At 38.2% G+C, this 24,516-nt stretch overlaps 1 protein-coding gene across 1 annotated transcript in view; it reads right to left on the bottom strand.

Annotated features, from left to right (window-relative positions):
• Positions 1 to 255: 255 nt before the first annotated feature.
• Positions 256 to 24,516, bottom strand: part of Tdrd7 (tudor domain containing 7) — a 59,465-nt gene continuing 35,204 nt past the window's right edge. The window contains exons 12-16 of the mRNA XM_010614416.2: positions 21,675 to 21,809; positions 19,326 to 19,436; positions 16,776 to 17,278; positions 11,972 to 12,132; positions 256 to 2,931 (exon numbers count right to left, since the gene is read on the bottom strand). Coding sequence (XP_010612718.1) covers positions 2,711 to 2,931; positions 11,972 to 12,132; positions 16,776 to 17,278; positions 19,326 to 19,436; positions 21,675 to 21,809 — 1,131 coding nt within the window. The 3' untranslated portion in view covers positions 256 to 2,710. The remainder of the gene's footprint in view (positions 2,932 to 11,971; positions 12,133 to 16,775; positions 17,279 to 19,325; positions 19,437 to 21,674; positions 21,810 to 24,516) is intronic.

Raw genomic sequence — 24,516 nt, 5'->3', positions numbered from 1 at the left:
AGCCTTATGGGAAAGTTTTGGGTGAGGGAGACCCTAATGAAAATCAGCTCTTAATCATGATACTGTATATAACTGAGACGATAATTTTTAAAACATTTTTTCACAAAGATGTTTCTATGAAAGTGCACTTTTCAAGGGGCACATACTTTTTTTTTTTTTTTTTTTGACAGGGTTTTGCTATGTAGTTTAGACTGGCCTTGACCTGTGCAGCCCAGGTTGGCTTTGAACTAGTGACAATCCTCCTGCCTCAGCCTCCTTAGTGCTGGGATTACAGGTGTGCACCACCACACCTGGCTCTGCCATATATATATTTTTATAAGTGGTGATTTAATATTTAAGATTAGTTTAAAATACTATGGTCTCAAATATGTAAACGCGAACATGTTAGCGTCCTTAATTTTGTGTGAACACATGTGCAAATCAAGCATTAGTCAGGACACACTGTTAGTAGCTCAGAAGTCAACCTGTTCCTCATGGGTAACAACTCCTTCCAATAGATGACCCTTTGGGTAGTTGCATCCTTCCTTGTTTTCTTGGACTTCTGCAGTTTGACTTCATTTGCTCAACTGTTATGACATTAATATGTACTATGTCATGCACCCTGTAGTGTTTTACATAATTTAAAAAATCAATTTTACTTTTAGTGGACATTCAGGTTGCTTAATTATTATAAATAGCGCTGCTGTGAACATTCTCTCCCAGTGTCCTCCTGCCAAGTGCACACACTTGTGGTGAATGCCTGCCACTTCTCCCAAAGGCTTTGTGGTACCACTGTATGTATCTCAACTACATTCTTCCACTCTGTACTTTGCCTCTCCTTTATGTCTTCTGATGAATTGGTGTTTTCAGTTTTAATAGTCTTTCGATCTTTATCAGTAGTACTTTGTGTATCCTGTTAAAAATGTATTTCCTACTTTTGGAAAGGTAGGAAGGTATATTTTCCTATGTTCTCTTTTGACCTCACCTTTCACTTAGGTTTCCAATCCACCTAGGACTGACTTGGGAATATAGAATGAAGAGGCTAACTCCATCTAACTGTCCCAGCATCAGACTAACACAAATATAATTTTATTTAAAAATAGTAGCATTTCTTGTCACTGAAACAAACTACTTTGCCTTTACTTGTACATAATTTGAGAACTTTTGCCTTTGTTGTTGTTAGGGAAAGAGACTGCTATAAAATGTGTGGTATTTTATTTCACTTAAACATTTTCGTGTCAGAATATCTTTATTTCATCATGATCGTTTCAATTACTGGCCCAAGTATTCTCAAGTTTTCAGTTTAAATATATTAAATAAAAATTTTAAGATGAAAATCTTAAAACATCTTTTTTCTTTTTCTGTATTTTCTGAAATGAAAACAAATAACTTTAAGTGTGCTTATCTCTAGCCTGGCTTTCCTCTCTGAAGTGTACTCAGTATTTCTAACAGTTTGTGTATATCTTCACATGAGGTCTATTAGCTCAAGTTCAATTAATTCAAAATCAAAATTTTAACCTTCCTGTCAAACTGGGAAAGGATCATCAGGCCTAGACGTTTAGATTTGACTTCACTCCCCTACCTTTTATGTATCTACATCTACCTCCATATTCACTTTGTTAGCCAGAAGACAATGTGAGAATGTGAAGAGCATGTGAGCTGTCAAACAGTGTAAATCAAAGATCACGTCCCTGGTTTTCAAAATTTACAAATATATTACAGATAAAGACATGATTAAGACTTGTCCCTCAAGGGCTCATGATCTAGTTGGTGTAGTTGGTACACTGACCATTAGTTGTGTAGTACAAAGTTTAGTGAGACATGGGCATCAGGAGGGGCAGAATCAAAGTAAAATGGAATAGAAAGGTTCACAGTCAGCCCAGGAAGTAGTCAGACAGGGCACTGACAAAAAAATTTTTTTTTGGTACCAGAGATCAAACTCAGGACCTGGTGCTTGCGAGGCAGGCGCAGTGCCATTGAGCTAAATCCCGGCCCTGCTGATATAATTGGTGGGAAGAATGAGTAGCAGGCAGAGGGGCTGGTATATGCAGTCAGAAGGCAGCAAGTCTTGTTTTAGGGTGTCAGTAGCCCTGGATGAACATATGTGGGGTAAAAGGATGATAAAGGTCCAGTGTGGCTGCAGCAGGATGTGGTGGGCAAGGTCGGGTAGGAGGATTACAAACAGCCTGGCTCTTGAGTCCAGATACTCTGGACAATGAGAAGCCACTCAAGATTTGGAATATGGGGCATGCTGGTTTGCCTGGCCGGCTCTTGTGGCAGTGCTGATATGCTAAAGACTTAAGATAAGTCTTCACATGCTTTGGAGATCACTTGCTTTGGGACATACCACCACACCAGGGAAGAGGGAGGTCATGAAACTCTCAATTTAACTGGAGAAGAACCCAGTACTGCAAAGGAAGAAAACAAACAGAAGAGGAAATTTTCATCTAAATATTATAAAGCCTACAAATGACAAAGCAGCCAGTTTTTATACTGATAAACTTTTAAAATTCTAACGTTATAGTAATAATTCAAGTGCAATTTTCTTTGAAAAGTCAACTCTTGTCAAGACAAAACTTATTAAATATTTCTCCCCATTTAACACTGAAATATTCTTTTCACTCTCCCACAATAGTCAGAGCCATGTAGCAGAAATGAGATGTGAGCCTACTACACTTTGTTATTGCTAAACAAATATCTGAATTAGTTGTCAAGGTCTCAGAAGCAGTAATTAATTAACTTTTGAAGACTCTACTGGATATTGTAACATGAAATCGTGAATCCAGGTATCAGTGTCTGGCACCGATGTGTCCGCTAGATAGACCACTACTTTTCGGTCCCAAGGATTAGGATTTTCAATAACTTCTTGTACCAGTGCCACCACAGCTTTCTTCTCCACATGACTTCGAAAAACCATCGAAGCCTCTTCGGACCACTGGCTGCACTTCACTCCTAGGAGAAAGACAGAGTGAAACGCCTTTCTCTGCTTTTAATGGAAAACTATTAGTCAATTCTAAAGTAGCTTAAGCACCCCAGGCTAGAACTGTCTAAGGTGGTAAACAGCTGCTGAACAATCACATGGCAGACCACACTGTAGTTTTTCTACTCTGAGTACAGTTACTTCTGTAAGTATTTACCTACCAATAAAAGTTGTATTTGTGATTTGATGCTGTATTATCAAATGAGGTAATAATGACTGCTAACATTTCCCATGTTATGAATAACTTAAGTTATTCATAAACTAATAATTGAGAATAAAATATTAATAATATTAATGACATTTTTCTTAAAGTTTTTTTCCTGATGGGCCAAATACAGTTTAAAAAAGAATTGCTATTGAGAATGTAATTTTTAACAAAGTATACAGAGTGCCATGGAAGGAGCACTACATTCAAAGTCAGGGGACTCTACTATTCTCAGCTCATCTTCTATTGGGTGGTGTGATCTTGGGCATATCAGCTGTTCTCTTGGTCTTTAGTTTGCCTATCATAAAAGAAACTGATTGGACGAGATAAATTTTAAGATTCACACCTCTCTAAATTTGTATGACTTTTGAACTTAAGAAGTCAATTTTGGGCCGGGGATTTAGCTCAGCGGTTCCACAACCTGCCTTGCAAGTGCAAGGTCCTGAATTTGATCCCCAGTACCACAGACACACACACACACACACACACACAAGTCAATTTAAAGTATTCTAAATATGAACTTAAAATTGAGGTAAAACATTTCACTAAATTCACATATACTAGATTAGGTGAACTATCAGTTATGCCAAGGGAATGAAGGTCTGGGAGTCTTATACATAGCCTTAGAAGATTTGCCACCTACAGAGCAAGAGAGATAAAGTCTTCAATTACTAAGAACTTCTCACAAGAGAAGCCTAAAACTCTCATTTTATCTTCGGTAGCCCTGACAATTTTAAGTCATATTATTTAATAAGTAATAAGATACCCTCCTAAAACCTAATAAGCAAGGTTGAGAGATGACCCACAGTAGCTCCATTACATCTGTGATCGATGGCATGAAATGCAAAGCCACACTGCACAGCTACAAAGGACATCCATGTAAAAGTCATAGGCAGTGAAGCAGCAACCCAACCTACTGGAAACCTTGAGAGTGACTCCATTTGTGAGTTCACACAGGTTCATCCCAAGGACCATGGAGAATCCTTACAATATTCTTATTTATACACTGAGGACATACTGTGGATTCCACTCAGCTTCCACTGAGTTCTTAGATTCTCGGGATATTCAAAAATTTCCTAGGGCTTGGCTAGATGAAAACCATGTCTATCAAAGTGATGGCTCCAATGCCTATGTCACAACAAGTGACTTCCATGAAACTCCCAGATGGAATCACTCCTCCGTCTAGTGACTATGCTGGAACATACATATGCTTGAACATTTCTTCTCCTAATCTGATGCCAGAGAGGATCTGTAACTGATGAGCAAGTCAGTGGAAAGGTGTGGCAAAAGTGAGCCAAGAAAGGGAACTAAGATGAGACTCAGCAGCAAGACTACATTTCCAGACATATGTGTACCAAGAAACAGGCATATATTTGTGCTACCTGCTTAGTCTAGAAAGGGATTTCATATTCATTCTTTCATCTGGTCCACCTATAAGTTCAGAGACCTAAGCAGGATGGGACTGACTGGCCGGCCATTTTATAAATAATTACGGGGATGGTGAGAAGGAAGAGACTTGAATCGAGATCTTCTGACTTCCAAACTACACATTTCTGAGAAGGAAGCATACAATGAAGAAAGGGGTACATTGGAGAAGCAGATTACTGGACTTGAGGCCACAGGGTCTTGGGGAGGATACTTAACTTCTCTGAGCTTGTTTCCTGATCTGGATAACAGTAATAGTGCCTGGTACCTAACCCTGCCAGAAGGGGGCAATGAAGTGGCTGGCAGAATTTAAGGAGGTAAGAAGTTGTCATTCCATTCTAATGACAAATAAAAAGCTGGGAAACTGAAAAGTGAGGCTACAGGGCAATATGCTGACCCAAAAATGTAGAGACAGAAAGACAGATACAGTAGGTCACAACTCACTGGAACAGAAATCGATAACTAGATAGTCTAGAGATGCAGATGAAAACACACTGAGATTCCACCTCACCCCTCAAAGAATGGCCGCTATCAAACAATAACAAATGTTGGCCGGGTTGTGGGGAGAAAGGAACCCTTCTCCATTGTTGGTGGGAGTGCACACTGGTGCAACCACTATGGAAATCAATATGGAGATACCTCAAAGAGATGGGACTAGAGGTTCCATTTGACCCAGCCATCCCTCTGCTGGGTATCTTTCCAAAAGATTTAAAAGAATCATATCACAGTGATATATGCACACCCATGTTTATAGCGGCACAGTTTGTAATAGCTAAAAGTTGGAAACAACCCATTTGCCCATCAGTTGGAGGCTGGATAAAGAAGATGTGGTTCGCCTATAAAATGGAATACTACTCAGCCATAAATAATGAGAAATTAGATTCATTCATAGGAAAATGGATACATATTGAGGACATACGCCTAAGTGAAATGAATAAGTCACACATGTGTAAATACTGAATAGTTTCTCTGGTGTGAAAAACTATAATAGTATATAAGATCCTAATGATATAATTGACAATGTGACATAGGAAGAAAAGGGCTAAAGGTGTAGGGAAAGTAGGAAGGGTAGGGGAAAGGTAATAAGGGAAAAGAAAAAATATGAGAAAATGAAAAAAATGGAAGTAAAGTGTTTGTATATGGGGAGGGGAGAAGGGGGTGAAGGGAGGGCAGGGACAAGGGGAAAAATGAGAAGCAAGACCTGTCATGTAAAGATACAAGATCCCAATGATGAATGTAACTGTACTGTGTACCTAAAATGTACAAATAAACTCAATAAGAGAGAGAGAGAGAGAGAGAGAGAGAGAGAGAGAGAGAGAGAGAGAGATATCAATGACCAGAAACCTCAAAGGAGGGCAGGAGTTGGAAAACCTGGACTGTAACTGACATATTGCTGGGGGCTCACATGGGCAAGCCTGAGTGTTAAAAATTCTAGCAGGGCCCAGTTATGCTCCCCTTCCGCAGCACTTTCATAGGTTTTCCTTTTAAGAGCATTACTTCCAGGTCCTCACAATGACACAGAAAAATTCACTGTGCTTTCACAGCAAGGGGCAGGAAACAAAAGAGCTCTCCATTAAGGAGCCTGCCCTCAGGAGAAAGGATTCTAACAAAGCCTGCCCTGCTGGGCTTTCACCAGAGCCTCAGCCACCTGGGTAAAAAGAAATGCCTAACTCCACTACTGTCTCCCTCTACCTACAAGTGGAGCTGGAGAAGCATGAGTGACATTCACAGCAATGGGGTGCGGGGTCACAGCAAACTCAGACCACATCATGGGATTACAGACACCCCATCCCTCACACACCTTCCCATTGCATTTCTAAAGGCCTCTCTGTGGGACCCCAACCACCACCTGTACACCATGGACACCTCTCAGCAAAACACTGCAGGTGATACTAAAAGGCAAAAAGCACAGTCTGAAGAGACTGAGCAGGCATCAGAATCACAGTCAGATATGGCAGGAATGTTGGAAAGATCAGACCAGGAATTTAAAATCACTATGATTAATATGCCAAGGACTTTAATGGATGAAGTAGACAATATGTAGGAACAGACTGACAGAGGCTGCAGGAATAGCCTAGTGATGTAGCACTTGGTTAACATGTTAGAGATCCTGGGTTCAATCCCCAGATGGATAATGTAAGTAGAAAGACAGACCTGTTAGGAAAAAAAATTGTTTTTGTACCAGGGATCAAACTCAGGACCTTGCACTTGCGAGGCAGGCACGATGACATGAGCTAAATCCCCAGCCCAAGATGGACCTTTTTTCAATACTGGGAATTAAACCCAGGGCCTTCAAACTGAGATACATCCCCAGCCTTTTTTATTTTTTATTTTGAGACCAGGTCTTGGTAAGTTCCTAAATTTCCCAGGCTTGTTCAAACTTGTGATCAGCCTCAGCCTCCCAGAGTGCTGAGATGACAAGATGTGTACTATCATTCCCACCTAGAGATGGACATTTTAAGTACAAATTTAAAAAAAGGCTAGACAGCAAAAACACTGCAAGAGAAAATAATGCCTGGGAAAGCTCTGCAGTAGACTGCCTGTGGTCAAGGAAAGGTCTCTGACTTGAAGATGTGACAACAAAAATTTCTAAAACTAAAAAACAAGAACAAAAAGATTGAAACACACATAAAAAAAATACAGTATCTGAGAACTAGGGGACAACAACAACAGATATAAAGATATGTATAAGGGGAAAACCGGAAGAAAAAAGAAGGGAACAGAAACAACATTGGAAACAATAGGAACAAAATTTTCTCCTTAGTGTTGAATCCTGGAAACTTAAGAGAACAGGAAGCAGGATTAACACCCCCAATACATCCAGGTTTATCATGTTTAAACACAAGAAAAATCAAAGATGAACAAAAATCTTGAAAGAAGCCAGAGGGGGGGAAAACCACTTTATATATGGAGGAACAAAGACAAGAATTACATCCAACTTCTCAGAAACTATTCAACCAATGGGAGTGGAGTGTTGAGGGGAAAAAAACCCACCAACTAGAATTCTAGACCCCATGATGCATCCTTCACAAGTAAAGGAGAAGGGCTGGACCTGTAGCTCAGTGGAGGGGTGGGTGCTTGCTTAGCATCTGTCACAGGCCCTGGGTTCAATCCCCAAGGCTGGGGTGGGAGCAGGGTGTACACTGAGGCTCAAGACAAACAGAAATGGGAGGAGTTTGTTAGCTTTGGGAGAAATGTTAAAAGAAGGTCTTTAGGGGGAAAAAAATGAAACTTGGATCTACATAAAGAAAGGAAGGCAAGGCAGGGATTTAGCTCAGTGGTTCTGGTGACTGCCTTGCAAGCACAAGGATCTGAGTTCAATCCCCAGTACTATAAAAAAGAAAGGAAAGCATCAGACAATGAGTTAACATAAATTTTATTTTTCTTATTCTTAACTGATCTAACAGTTTCAAAATAATAGCAACAATGTATTTGATTATGTACGTTTTATACATAAGTAGAATGACTGCAAAAATACAAAGGACAAGAGGAAGGAGTTACTTTATTTATAAGGTATATGCACTACCATGGGGCAGCGTAACATCATTTAAAAGTGGACTTGGATTAGTAATTAAATGTATATTGCAAATTCTAGGGCAACCACTAAAAAAGAGTAACAAAAAAAGAAATACAACTGATATGTTAAGAATGGACTCATAAAATGCTCAAAACCACAAAAAAGTAGAAAAGCATAAATGACAGAAATAAGAATAAAGAACAAAGCTGTGTATGGTAGTATATGCCTGTAATCTCAGCACTCTGGGAGACAGAGGCAGGAGGATCACAAATTCAAGCCCAGACTGAGTAACCTAGTGACTTGGAACCCACCTCAAAAAAAATAAAATAAAAATAAAATAAAAATAAAAAGGGCTGGCGATGTAGTTCAGTGTGCATGCCCTAGATTTGATCCTAGTATGTGTGTGGCCAGGAAAAATAAGGACAACAAATAGAAAATGTAATAAATATGGTAAAATTAGTCTATAATGATAATGACTAAACCTTACAAGTCTTGATATATCAGTTAAAGGAGAGATACTGTCAGAATGGAACAAAAAAACAAGACTGACTACGTTATTGGCAAGAAATTCACCTTAAATATGAAGACACATATAGAGAAGAGTAAAGGGGTGGAGAAAAATACACTATGCTAACACTTAGCACAAAAAAAAAAAGCAGGAGTAGGTATGTTAATTTCAGATAGAGCACACTTTAGTGCAAGGAAATTTATCTGGAATAAAGAGAAGCACTGCACAATGATAAAAGGTTCAGTTATCCAAAGAATATAATAGTGTGTGCTATGGTTTGTGTCTAGATGGCCCCCAAAGCCCCGTGTCATAGGTGGGGCTTTTTCAGAGGTAGCTGAATCTAGAGTGTGTGACTGATTCATGGTGCAATGCTAGGGCTGAGGGTGCTAGGATTAAGGACAGATGATTACTAAATCAGTTCGATTGGTTTGGCACCACCCTAATCCCAGTAGCCTGGATACAATGTAAGGGACAGAAAGAGGCTAGTTTTGTCCCTTGCTTTCTTTTGACGTCTTCTGCCTGAAATGAACTGTTTCTTTTCTGTGATACCCCTCTGCAGTGCCAACCTGCCTTAGAGCCAGCCAACTGTGGAGTGAAACCTCTACAAACTGTAAGCCAAATAAACTTTTACTTCTTTAACTCTGGGTGGGTGTTGGGTATTTCGTCTCAGCAACAAGAAAAGTAACTAAGATAATGTGTGAGCACCTAACATCAGAGTATCAAAATATATAAGGCAAAATGATAGAACTGTAAGGAGAAACAAATGAATCCACTATCATAGTTAGACTTTAATACTCCTATTCAGAAATGAACAGATCCAGCAGAGATTTCAATAAGCAAATACTGAACTCAACAACACAATCAATTAACTGGATGCAAGTTACATCTATAAGTGACTCCATCCAACAACAGCAAATTGTAATTCTCAAGTTTACATGGAATATTAACCAAGATAGGTCATATCCTGGGGCATAAAACACAACCTTAACAAAGGTTTAAAGGAACAGAAATCATACAGTGTCTTCTTTCAGACCACAAAGAAGTTAAATTAGAAACCAAAATAGAAAACAAAGCTGGAAAATTAAACACTTAGAGGATATAAACAACAAACAACTCTAACACATGAATGAAAGAAGAAATCTCAAGAGAAATTTAAAAATATTTTGAGTTAAACCTCAATCGGACAATAAATAGCACCAAGAATCAATCAATGGGATATATCAAATTTGGTTTCTAATTTAAATTTGAATCATTGTAGAAAAACAGATGCTCCTTGATATCAATAATGTGAAGTGAAACATCAGTCACACAAACTTAAATATCACATGGTTTCACTTTTAGGAGAAACCCAAAATATAAATAAAGAGCCAAATAAAGAACTGATAATATGAAATAGGGAGCTAGCTCTTTCTCATGAGAAGAGGTTTAAGAGACAAAGATATGGGAGAAGGGGAAAGAGTTGAAAAGAAGAATTAAGATGTGTCATGTACACATACCACCTCCCCATGAGGAATACAATCATAATGTATTGGAAACATGTACTAGTAACAAAAACTGAAAAAATTCTAAGAATGGAAAAAAATTTTTAAGCTAAAAAAATGAAAAAGCAGCGTATCAAAATTTGATGCAACCTAAGTAGTGATTAAAACAAAATTTGCATTATGGGCTGTATATATTAGACAAGAAGAAAGCTCCAAAGAGGCTGGTAGAGTCTCCAGCACATGGTAAACACAAGTGACCACTATGCTAGTGATGCAGGTGATGGTGCCAGGCATTCACTCTTCACAGACCCCTCGTCTGGAAAATTCAATGCTCATGCTTGACAGAATGTTTTGTTAACATAACTTGAACATTCAAAGTGAAAAATGAAAAAAAAGGTGACCATTAAGTCTGAAGAAACTAGAGGCTTGAGTCCAAAGCAGTCTAACAGGCAGCCATGACATGCGCAAACTGCCAATTTTGCTTTATATCCAATTACCCTGAGAATTTCATTTGAATTGGTAATAGACACAGTGAAAAAGGCAAATATTTCAAAATAAGGCAATATAACCTTCTAATAAAAGTCGATTAATAAATAAAAGAATAATCTATATACATTCTTTCTTTCATTGCTGAAATCAGATAGCTTCTGTTAGTGTGTGACAAGTACGGGCTAATGGAGCTGAGGACTGCAGGGATCAGGGAGCAAAGGGATCAGCGTGACACTATGTGTCATGATGCCACATATGCCAGTGCAGCAGGACACAGAGAGCCCAAATGATTGCGGATATCTGCACTCCTCAGCTCTTCTGGCCTCCATGTCTGTGGCTGATGCTGACAAGACTCTGGGTTGAGCTTTATCCAACTGCTCATGATACCTAATGGTAGGTGCCTTATAGGGGAGCCATCAATATCTGTACTGCTTTCACAAAAAAATCAAGGAAAACTTTACTGAACAATACTACAAACAGGTATCACTATACAACTATTAAAACATTTCTTCAAATTTTAACTTTTTTTTTCAGTACTAGGGATTAAACTCAGGGCCTCACTATGCTCAACAAGTGTTCTGCCCCCAAAATACATGCTCAACCCCAGCTCCTCAAATTTTAATCATAGTCAAGAGGCTGGTATCAATGTGGTGAAATGGCATACTTGCATGCTGTCACTTGTGATAAAACTGGAAACTCACCTGGCCATGAAAATGACCCTCTATTGTTTTGCGATTATGTAATACTTCGTTGTACAGATATAATTTGTGCCATAATAATAATGAAATATTCTCCGTTGGTCATTTAGGTTGTTTTTAGTTTGTTTTTGCTAGCTTATTTGCAGGGTTTTTCTTAATATTAAAACGAAAGGTGTAAACAATCTAATTGTTCAATAATAGGGAAATACTGCTTCAGTGAAATATTTTGTACTTATTAAAAATAATTAGCAATGCCTGGGGACGTACCTCAGAGGATATTGCAGTTTTAGCATGCGTGAGGCACCACAATGAGGAGTGTGCACTGGGGGGATAACAATAAGCAAAACCATAAAAATATCCCCCAGATAGGGAAAAATACTAAGCAAGGAAAACTAAAATGCCATATAATACCTGTATTAAATCTATAGCATTAGAAATATACTCATGCTTTCATGAAACCAGACACAGAAGTGAGCAAGAAAAAATAGAAATAGCAGATATAATGGTATATAGCATGACTGTATGAGATCATTAAAATTATTTCCATTATGGCAAGATGTTGCATTACAAACACAACAATCACAGCAACTCCTCAATGGGCCAATGATTCATGCTTGCTAAGTACTCAGGACAAAATGACAATATAAACTACACTGTAGCATCATGAGTTCAGATCCTACAGAAATTACCTGCAAGTTGAGCTGTGACTGCTTGGAATGGCAGTTTTCGGAACATGTCCACAAGGGGTTGAACTTTCCTTATGTTGATTAATTCATGCTTGCCATAGTCCAGTTCATACACGGACACAAGTCCATTGGTCAGGATTCCTTTTAAAAGCACCCTGTGCCACCTAGGTACACATCGGATTAAAAAGAGAAAACACAGAATCAACTTTAAGGCTAAGTAAATACGGTAGAAAATTAATGGTAAAATACCAAATACAAAACTATACTCTTGTAGAAGTTTTTAATCTGGTGATTAAATATGACTTGTAAACTTGTTCAATCATATTTTCCTTTCATCTTTTGTGAAAGCAGTACAGATGTTGATTGCTCCACTGTTGGCATCTGCCATTAGGTATCATCATTCAAGAAATCTTTAGAGGCCTCACAGAGACAGTGGAGGACACTGTTTCGTAAATTACCAACTGTTCTTAAGCGGAATGAAACAGATACCATGGAAGATAATTAGCATATGGACTGGGAACCCCTTCACCCTATGGAGAGAGAAGACAGGCATATGTGTGGTACTCGGTCTATGTTTGGAAGATGGAAAGGGGTATGCAAGCTGGAGCTCAACAAGTGCTTGAGATAAAAGCACAAAAGGCTCAAGAGGGCACGGTGGTCTGAAGCAAACACTCCAGTAATGCTAGAAGGGAGATGGTACACAGGTGGAAAGTCAGAATAGGATGGGAAGTTGAGGAGAGATAAAAACAGTTTTAAATGAAAAGTTTACAGTTTTAATTATCCCAAACGAGGACATTAAACTCCAAAGCAAAACAAAATTCAACCCGTCACCTAAAATAAAGAACATGGAAAAGCTAGGAAAGCATGGGGGAAGAAGAGGAGCCTGGTTCAGATCTGGAGCTCAAGGTGTCAGAAAGAAAACTCACATGAATATACTTTTTCTCCAGCCTTGTCCTGCATTAATATCATCAAAAATATGAGAAACACCCAGACTACAAGCTTAATATAAGAAAGACCACTTTAAAGTCTTACAGTTTCAATCACATGATTAAAAAGGATGATTGTATTATAGAAAGGAAGACTGTGGTCTCGGCACCTGAACGGTGTGAGCTTGCCTCCCCTCAGGTAGCAGGCCCACCTAGTCTCTGGACAGGTTTATCATCCACAAACCCACTGGAAGAGCAGACCCTTGACTGGAACACATTGCTAGGCTGGGTTGGCCAGCAAACACCCACAGGAAAACAGGCCTAGGAACCCAAGCAGGCACCCTAAGGTAAACAAAGGGGAAAACTTTAAATACTGCTATGTGACTGGGGCAGTTTTCAAAGAACTTATGAAACCTTCAGATAGGTTCAAAGTGCAAGAAGCAATAATGCATGAGCTCCAGACACAAGTGGGACACAAAAGATTCATGAATAGCTGAACTCTGGGTGCTAAGCAGACCTAAGGAGTCACACCTGGGCCATTTTCCAGTTGTGCCACCAAAGGCACTTTATTTACATCTCTGAGCTTCAGTTATCTCCTGTAATAGTTAATTTTTTCATAAATATTATGTAAAAAGTGTCTGGCACATTCCATGGCATAATAATAGGCACTTAGCAAATGGTAGCTATGATGTGGAAGAAAAACTACATAATATATGAACTTCAGACCAAATTGGGGAGGACTTTCTATATGTGGAAATGCCAGTTTGGGAAAGGTTGCTAATTTGTATAAATCCAAGGCAAGATGAAAACACTTGGTTTACCACCAATAACACTGTCTTTAAATTACATGAGGCAAAATGATGGTGATATCTATTTTCAGTTCATAAGTTAAGTACAGAGCAGTGACGAGAAAGTCTCAGAAAAATGTGTTGTATTTCTATTTATCTTTTGATTTTCCAAACTAGTAGCTTACATAAAGGCTTCAGTTTTGACTAAGATTATCAACTTCAGTGTAAGGTGCTATCTGTTGTTTGTTAAGAATTCAGATTCTGGGGCTTTACCAGAGAGTCTGATTCAAAAAGTCTGGGGTAAGGAAGGAAAATCTGTATTTTTCGGGGGAAGGATCAGAAATCGAACTCAGGGACTTATGCTTGTTAGGCAAGACGCTGTACCCCTGAGCTACATTCTGAGCTCAGAGGATCTGTATTTTTAATAGGATTTCCAGACATTTCTTAATTAGAAATTAATTAGAATTTTAAAACTACAGTAACAAAAACTGCTATCTGAAATTCCTGTCTTAACTTATGTATTTGGGAACAAGGCTTAGTAAATAGTTCTGAGTCTTAAGCAAGATTAGAAGCTCTAAACACTTTATACTGGTAAAGGCTGTGTGACTTTTTAAAAACTCAGGTAATTTGTTCTTAACTATAAAATATCCATTGGTTATCCGGTAGCAGATTAGCTTGTTTAAATCTGAGTCTTGGGGCAGAATTGTTCAAACTCATGAAGGCTAAGTGAGGAGTTAAGAGAGCCTACACTACAGGTCTCTAGCTCATGAGTTCTCCTTCCATAAACAGCTGTTTTCCTGAAAGTAGGAACTTCCTACCACTAATCATCATTAATTTTTTCCCACCTTGGTAAATGGTTACTACTAGTTTGTTTTATTTTTGTTTTTGTGTTGTTGTTTTTTTGAGACAGGGTCTCATTATTTAGTTGAGACTGACCTGAATCACTATGGAGTCCAAGCTGGTCTCGAACTCACAGCGATCCTCCTGCCTCAGCCTCCCGAGTGCTGGGATTACAGGTGTGTGCCACCATGCCCAGCACCACTAGTTTGGTTTTAACTATAATTAAATTATCCTGCAGATTTCTGGTTGAAGCAAATTTACACAAATTGAAAAGCCTGTGACATAATACGTTGTATACTATTCAAAATGAGCGCTACTAGACTTTCACTTTTGAAAGTTGAAAATTAGGTTGGTGGCATGCATGAAGCGGAAGGATAGAAACTGGAGAGTCTGGGCCTCACTAGGATGAATCCAGCACATCCCAACAGACTTTAGGGAACAGGCATGGTTCCAAATGTGACAATATGACAAAACAGATGCAAGTGTTAAACAAACCTAAGAATACAGTTTTCAGGATCCCAACGCCCAAAAGTAGTGAAATAATGCATTTTCATTTCTTACAAAAGGTAGCAGCACACTGCTAGGAAGCAACTGACAATATATATCAAAAAATTTTGGGGCCATGGCTTTAGCTCAGTGGTGCTGTACCTACCTCACAAGTGCAAGGTTCATCGAACTCACCGATCCTCCTGCCTCAGCCTCCCGAGTGCTGGGATTACAGGTGTGTGCCACCATGCCCAGCACCACTAGTTTGGTTTTAACTATAATTAAATTATCCTGCAGATTTCTGGTTGAAGCAAATTTACACAAATTGAAAAGCCTGTGACATAATACGTTGTATACTATTCAAAATGAGCGCTACTAGACTTTCACTTTTGAAAGTTGAAAATTAGGTTGGTGGCATGCATGAAGCGGAAGGATAGAAACTGGAGAGTCTGGGCCTCACTAGGATGAATCCAGCACATCCCAACAGACTTTAGGGAACAGGCATGGTTCCAAATGTGACAATATGACAAAACAGATGCAAGTGTTAAACAAACCTAAGAATACAGTTTTCAGGATCCCAACGCCCAAAAGTAGTGAAATAATGCATTTTCATTTCTTACAAAAGGTAGCAGCACACTGCTAGGAAGCAACTGACAATATATATCAAAAAATTTTGGGGCCATGGCTTTAGCTCAGTGGTGCTGTACCTACCTCACAAGTGCAAGGTTCTGAGTTCAATCCCCGGTACCAAAAAGGAAAAAAAAAACCATCATCTTTCAATAAGGAATTTTTCCTCTAGGAAATAACCAGAGTTACAAAGATTTATGATTTATAGTAATCTATTATTTGTAATAGTGAAAAATCTGGGAGAAAAAACCCTATATAACAAAATAAAATGATTTCTCCATCACAAATTACCAAAAAAAAAAAATCTCTAAAATTTTTTATTATGTGGAAAAATATTTGTAGCATAAAGTAAGGGCAAAAAACAGGTTTTAACTTTATAATACTAATATACCAGTTATATAAATATACATAGAAAAAACTAAAAGAAATTTACATAATCAGCTTAAGAAGTGCCAAGTTTGGGTAGTTGATTTTAGTTTTTTATGTTATCTAAATTTTTCATAATAAACATTTTAAAATAAAAAGTTATTAAAAATTGATTGTTTTTGGAACAAAAATAATATTCTAATAGAAAAATAGGGGGCTGGGGACTTAGCTCAGTGGTTCTGCTGGCTGTCTCGCATGTGCAAGATCCTGAGTTCAATCCCCAGTACCAAAAATAAATAAACAAACAAACAAACAAATAAATAAAAATAAAAGGAAGAACAGGGACATTTAAACCTTCATTTTGGATAATAATTAGTTTGGTTTTTTTTTTTTTTTTTTTGCTACCAGGGATTGAACTTGGGTCCTTGTATTTGTGAGGCAGGTGGTGGAACCATTGAGCTAAATACTGGCCCAATAATTAGGTTTTAACAGGAATATTTACTAGAGTTTAAAAAATTAAGGACCCTTAGCATCAGTCTACAAATTTTTCTTAGGTATAGAATAGAATAAAGGGGGGCCAGGGATTTAGCTCAGTGGTTTGGTGGCCTGCCTTGCAAGCGCAAGGACCCAAGTTCAATCTCCGGTACTAAGAATAGAATAAAGGGGGGCCAGGGATTTAGCTCAGTGGTTTGGTGGCCTGCCTTGCAAGCGCAAGGACCCAAGTTCAATCTCCGGTACTAAGAATAGAATAAAGGGCTTTGTCCAAGGACCTACTTATTTTCCACCTTTGCAGCATACACTTGGTCTTTTTCCAGTGATATGTGGCACTCTTCAGACACACTATAATACAGAATCATCTCTTCCATCAGGACTTCCAGCTTATGGATCTCCTGCCAAGGCTGAATGACAAAGTAGCCTGGGTGACAGGCCACAGGCACATACACATCCATGTACTGCCCAGGCTTTGACAAGTGGAGAGGTGGTGGCAGTTCCCCCATGGAGAAGGAGCTAGTAGGGTCCACCATGGGCTTTTTGATGACTTTGGGGATGCTTTTTTTGAAATTCTCTCCTGTGCTACTTGCCACAGGCATGTTGCCATTTCTGCTGCTGGGAGAGCTGACTGTGCTGGACACAGCACTCAGAAATACGTCCTTCTGATGCTTCCACAGGTCTGCGTTTGTAATCTGGTGGTTAATACTGCGATGAGGATCGGGGAAATTTGTAGGAGTAAATAAATGCACATATGCGATCCCCTTGGTTTCATCCATTTTTGTAACCTTTGGAAAATGCAAAAAATGATATAAGAAATCCAAATTCATATTGAATTCTGAGAGGCAGTTATATTAACCTTAAATATTAAATATAATATTTTGCAAAGAAAAAACTTGCTAAGATTCATTTTATTTAAGGTAAGGTGAATCATCTATCACAGCCTAGCAATAAACAGAATTAACTCAAAATAGCCTGTAATCTAACAGAAATGAAAACCTGAAAAAATTTTAAAACTTGCTAGAGGTTGTTATCACAGAGAAAAACGAAGTAGTTGTATATGTTACAATTAAAGTTTCAAAATTAATGACATTTCGAAAGACTCAGCATAGAAAGAATAGTATGAACCTCCATGTGCTTATCACCCAACCCCAACAAGAAAAACAATCCTGAGAGGGCAAAAGGTTTAATCTGCATTTGGTGTCAGGCTGGTGCCCTCTCTGACTTGGGTGGTAAGGAAAAAGCTTTAATTTCCAGCACACTCATGAAGACTTCTGGTCTGATTTTCCTGTTTAGTTCTAATGCATTTACTTTCCTCCCATCTCCCTTTCAGCCAAATGGAGGAAAGGGAACTAGAGAGAAAAAGAGGATGAAAGCTCCATTGCACAGGCCTACCTGGCAATTAGGAACTTTCACCCAGGGGACCTTCTGACTTTTTAACTACCTCTGTTCTTTCTACAAGGGGTTGTCTATATGAGACCAAGCACTGATAATTAGGGTGGCTCTGTCACCACGTGTCCCTAAGGCATTAGCTCCTCTGATTTATCTTAGGATTTATCTGATTTACCTTAGGAAGGACAAAAGTGAGATACATTCAGCTACATCTTTTTTTGTTTTGTTTTGTTTTGTCTTCTGGCCCTTGTGCTTGCAAGGCAGGCAGCAAAACCACTGAGCCAAATCCCCAGCCCTTCAGATCCATCATTTAACAAAGCTAGAAGGCAGGAACACAGGAAGAGAGGGCGACACCAGCAAAGCACTCCATCTACACTAATTTATATTAAAAAGTATTTTGCTACATAGATAAGTCTATTTAAATTCATCCTTTGAAATACTAATGAGATGCTGACTTCTAATTTATTTTGACATTTACAATAGAAGCATTATTTTAAAATTTACCATTAAGAAGTATTTTTATTAAATATCCAATACCGTGGCTATACGAGCTTAACAAGTAGCTGAGACACTAACAAGCTGCTGAGAAAACGGCTACTTCATTAACATGTGACAACGGAAGAATATTAAATAGTACATAATTATGCATGCAACACTATAAGCCTTAGAGAAGTATAGATAGGAAAGTTTGTTAAGAGTGATTTAAAAATCTTAATGAAGATACAGCTTAAGCCATTTCATGATTACATGTTTCTATAAAATAATATCTGCATCAGCTAATAACAGAGAAAATAATATCACATTTCTAGTCCTGGAAATATGAACAAGGTTTTTGAAGATGCAAAAGTGCATAAGATAAAACAAGAGCAAGTGAAGTAAGTAAAGCAGCTCAGATAAACTTCACAAAAAAGCAGCAAACACCAAAATTAAAAACAAATGAAGATGCCAGGGAAAAACAGTGGACTCAACTGATCCTTAGAAACATATATCAAAAGATACATGATTCCTCCATTGGGGACTTAATTCCTTATCATAAAGCAAAACTGATATAGGGTAACTTATTAAATGAGAAACCAACCATGAATTATAGCTAGATGTGTAACACTTTTTATTTTTTTGGTGCCAGGGATCGAACTCTGGTCCTTGCACTTGGGAAGCAGGCAATGGAACCACTGAGTTAAATCCCCAGCAACACATTTTGAATATAAAAGATGTGTCTGGGGCCGGGGATTTAGCTCAGTGGTTCCACTGCCTGCTTTGCAAGTACAAGGGTCGAGTTTGATCCCTGGTATCAAAAAAATAAAAAAAATAAAAATGAATAAAAAATGTCTCTGATGTGAAAGCATTTGTTTACAGTAAGATAAAATTCTTTCTCAAAAACCACTGAGACTTTCTGGCTAGAAGTTCCCTTTATAGAGGTAACAGGAGCAGTAAGATACTAACCTTAATGCTGCAGTCTGAGCAATTCAAAACAGAATCTCTTAACCAAAGCACAGCATCTGGTGTCCACATGCCAACAGACTGTGGAAGATCAGCTAAACAGCACTTTACAGCCTGAAGGGAAAAAGGTACACATCTTAAAATAAGTACGTATGAGTAGTGTCATTATTATTTTCTTGCAAGTCAGATGTTGCCAGGAGAGCAAGTAAGAGCCACAGCTGATAATGATAATCACTGCTCTTGGTCTGAGCTATGTTCCTGGGTCTATTTATATCACTACTACCGTCTTTCCTCCTCTTATCAGCCAGGGCTTGTACCAGATGCTTCTCACCCCATAATACTTTTCTGCATGACCAGTGCCATGACACAATATTGCAGGTGATGAAATGACTCAAAGACTAGCTTGTGGAAAACCACAATGCTGAGCAGTCAGGGTGGGGACATATATGAGATCTTCCTGCTCAGTCCAACTTAATGAAGTGACACTTGAAGGAAATCAAACTTCAGGGTCTTTCTGAATGCTTATGGGCTTCACTCCTCAACTCCTGAACACCTTGTGAGTGTCAAGCATTTGTACTTATCTTTTGAAGGAGGTTGTGATGAGAATTAGAAAGGACAGGAAAATTGATGTCCACAGCAACCTAAAAGCCTCATTTTCACCAATACTCTATACCATCCCAACCACTACCTACATTTCTGAAGAATGGCCACAGCAGAGAATTAGGGCTGACCTTGCAGAACCTTTCAGCCACATGTGAGCCTTTCAATTGATGGAGGCAATTTTGAGAGGGGTCTGAAACCTACCTCCCAGATTCCTTCTTTCCTCTCTAAGCTCCTTCTCCTCTATACTACCTGTAACCTCTGGGCTTGGGCTCCAAGCTTCTCACTGTACTAGTTGCACGTGGTGAGGAGGAGGTCACTCAGAGCTGAAAGCACTCCAGGATCTGCAGGAGCTGGTGAGCAATGGCCAACGAGGCCTGGTTGCAGAGAAGGCTACAGAGCTCCCAAGGGCATCACCCACCAAGGAGGGTCCTTAGGACAGTCAGATATTTTAGTTTATTAAAAGAGAAGCTAGAAGTAGGCATTCTGGGGAGAAATTTTCTGACTTTAAAATCCTGGCAACAAATTTACAAGTTTAAAATACTGTTAGAGACAACTCAAACCATAATGTTTATGGTCAGTTTTCACTGACAGACCATCAGTTTGATACTGATGCTTCTTAGGAAGATGTTAACCAGAGGCTTGGGTGAGGGGGCCTTCAAGAGTCCCCAGCCAGTAGTCCTCACATCTACTAAAAATGAATTTATATACGATTAAATTCTTTAAAAAATGACCAATACTGGTTAAGGCAGCAGCAGGAGGATACTAATGTACCACTTTCAGACAGACAGCAGTGGTCTAGATTTCTCCACGCCAAGGAACTTTTTCTGAGATAAGGCTGGCCTTGGACAGGTGTTCCAGTAAGGAGCTGCAGAGGCCAAACTCTTAGAAAGTGATAGTAGTACTTAGAGGCTATCAACTGCCAGTACTACAGCTGAGCAACAGAGCAAAAATGATTTTGAAAACGGGCTTAAATAAATGTTGAACAGCTTCTCTCTAAGTCACTGTTAAAAAAGGAAACAGAGTCTTGAGTGAGAATGCTAAACAGCTATATTAGTTATGGACAACTGGTTTTATATACTGATATGATGACAAAGGTCCTCTGGAAAGTATTAGGCAAGGGGTATTTTGCTATTACACAGTATTAGTTTTATTTTTAAAAAATATTAATTTCTATACAAAAATCTGTACTTCTCCCAAAGGAAGTTAATGGTTCTGTTAACTTTAGTGGACTAAAAATAATTAAAATTTTTTATTATTTGATTGTTCACTAAGAGGGGGAGTACAGGCTGAGGTTAACCTTTTTATTAAAATGTATGAGGGAAGATATACAAGAAATTAAAACATAACATATGAACAGATTTCCAGAGAATTGTTGACTAGTTTAATTATGAACTCTGGAAATAAACATTTACGTACAATATCCTGGAGCTGTGTAGAAGTTATTATTTAATAATTACTTAATAATTAACATAGAACCTTTAACTGGACAACACAGCCTAATGACTTGCTGTACTTGAAAACAAACACACACAATACTTTGTAAATATGAGTGGGCTTCTTTTCTTAGAAAAGTTTTACTTCTGAAAATGGGTAAATAATCACACTTGGATAATTTGATTTTTTGTTTTTTTATAAACTAGGGCTTTGATCATTAGTAAGATCAAAACTGAGAGAGCACCTCATAACACAATTATGAACAAACACATCCACACCTCTCCCAAAAATCTCCAGGTTTATGACTAATTGTACCTGAGGTGGTATTGAAATCACTTCTTGTAGAAACCGAGGTGGAATTTCTCTGAGCTCTGACACTTTCACAGAGGTTGCACTGCCAGAGTCTAGGAACTGAACATCAAGAGCTCGGCTGCTGTGAACATTTGTGATCTGAAATAAGACAAGCATTGGCTAGTTTACTAGCATACCCAAAAGACCAACATACTTCTGGGCAATTACATCTTACACAGTCCTAAATTTCACATTAAAAGCAACAAAAATTGCGTTCATAATTAAAAATTTCCCTTAATTTAAAATGCATTTGTGTATCAAATATTATTTGAGTACAATTGATTTTAACATCTAGCTTTTAATTCATTTAATCAGTAAACTAATAATAATCAGCAAAATTCATAAAAACAATAAAATTTACTATTTCTTGATTCTAGAACATTATGATGTAACTTGATACATTAGCAAATACTGCTGATTGGAAGATACAGTCTGATATTTTAAAATCATAACATACTCTATAGCTTCACCAGAGTAGTTCTTATCATTCTGCTAACAGAAAAAAATTTAAAACTCAGGGGGCCAGGGATTTAGCTCCGTGGTTCCCCTGTTTGCCTTGCAAGCGCAAGGACCCGAGTTCGATGCCTGGTACGAAAAAAAAAAAATTTTTTTTAAATTCAGGAAGTCATAGAGAAGTAAAATAAAGTCCAAATTAATAATTCAAAAATGGAGAAATAAGGGAGCTGGGTGTGATGGTGTACCCCTGAAGTCTCAGCTACTCAGGAGGCAAAGCAGGAGGATTGCAAATTTGAGGCCAGCCTGGGCACCTTAGTGAGATTCTTGTCTCAAAACAAAACATTTAAAAAGGGATGGCGGGGGGGGGGGACGGCGGGGATTTAGCTCAGTGGTTCCAGCACCTGCTTCGTAAGCACAAGGACCGGAGTTCGATAGCAGGTACCAAAATAATGAAACAAACAAAGCAAAAAAACATAAAAAGGGATAGGGCTGGGCATGGTGACACATGCCTGTAATTCAAGAGGCTGGATGCAGGAGGATCACTGTGAATTCCAGACTAGCCTGGGCTACATAGTCGGTTCCAGTTCAGTCTCAACTACACAATGAGACCCTGTCTCAAAAATCCAAAATAAATAAATAAATAAAAAGGGATGGGGACAAAGCTCTGTGGTAAAGTGCTTGTCTAGCTTGAATGAAGGCCTAGGTGATTTTTTTTTTAAAGGAGAAACTACACAGAGCCAAGCAATAATTACCTCAATAATTATTTGTACAACTGACAAGAACAAATTATCATACAGCACATGATCTGCTTCTCATTTATCATTTTTTCCACCCTAACTTCCATACACCAGTAAGATAATACTTAAATCTTTTGTCTATCTCAAAAGTAGAAAACAAATAATTTGTTAATAATACAAATAAAATTACATCTCTAAAGTATTTGGGCGTATACTGAGAAGGTGTATTTTTGTTTGTTTTTGCTTTTGTCTTTTTGTTTCTTAGTACTGAGGATAGAACCCAGGGCCTCGCATGGTGAGGCAAGTACTTTATCATTATTTCATTACCACCTCCCCCAACTTATTTTGATCCAGGGGGTAAGTCATCCCAGTAATCATCCTGCCTCAGCCTTCAAATTGCTGGGATTACAGATATGCACCAGGGCCAGTGAGAAAGTATTTTTGCCCAAAATGCATAATCTGAATTTAAATATAAAGATACTAAAGTTGAGAGATAATTGTAGAATGATGTTACTTTTCAATATGTCATGAAACATTTTGGAGGGTACCAGGAAGACATGACAACTACAATGGATCTTACATTGGATCCTGGACCATAAAATAAACATTGGGGAAACAATTTTGAAAACATCAAATAGTTCTATAGATTAACAGTATTGTATTACGGTTAATTTCTTGGTTTTATAATTATACAATAGTTGTTTCAGATGTTAACATGTGAAGAGTACAGGGAGACTAGGGCTTCTTTATACTATTTTTTTGCAATTCTTTAGAGTCTGAAGTTGTTTTAAAAAATTTAAAAAGTATTCCTACATGTGCATATTATACCCTGAATAGCACAGAGTTTTAGGATATGAATAATGTCAGACTTTTTAACATGTTATGTTTTAAAATTTATGGCTAAGTGTGTAACACACAACCCTTGGTCATACAACTCCAGATGTCAGAATTCTGGTACACATTCACAATAATGACAGTGATTACTCCAAAACTGTTGCTTTCATCGATGTAGACATGACTGAGTTTTACTTAGAAAATCAGTACAACTTATGAAAACAATGCTGTGCAGCATTTTTTAAAAAGTAATAAAGCAACAGTTCTTATCCTTTTAGGGTGGGTTTCTGTGACAGTCTTAAAATTATTCATCCCCCCACTGTAAAATGCAAACACAAACACACAAAAAATTTGCATACAATTCTCAGAAGCTTTGGGGGCCTCCTAAAAGTAGATTCTATATTAAGAACTTATGTATTCAGAGGGGGGAAAAAACCACAAAAAGTAACACAGTTAAGCAAGATTTTCAACTTTAGTAACTGGGAAAACCAGTAATGGGAGGCAGGCAGGCAGGGAGGGAGGTGGGATGGAGAAAGGGAAAGGGAAGAAGAAAGAGCAACCACAAAAATTCCAAATCTGCCTTTTAAAAAAACAGAAATAAAGGATACAATTCTTTCCAACTTTGTAACTGAACTTGTAAGAAAATAAGACAATTTTCAGGGGCTAGAAATAGAACAGTATGTGAACACCAAAGCCAAAGTTACCTTGGACAACAGAGATGGCCTCAGAATCAAACAGAAGGGAGGGAGGATCTGAAACACTTTCACTGGAAAGCCGGG

The sequence above is a fragment of the Fukomys damarensis genome, unplaced genomic scaffold, assembly GCF_012274545.1.
Source record: "Fukomys damarensis isolate Sample0158 unplaced genomic scaffold, DMR_v1.0_HiC HiC_scaffold_36, whole genome shotgun sequence".
NCBI lineage: Eukaryota > Metazoa > Chordata > Mammalia > Rodentia > Bathyergidae > Fukomys > Fukomys damarensis.
Note: the sequence above shows the minus strand (reverse complement) of the source record. Positions and strands in the feature narration are given on the sequence as shown.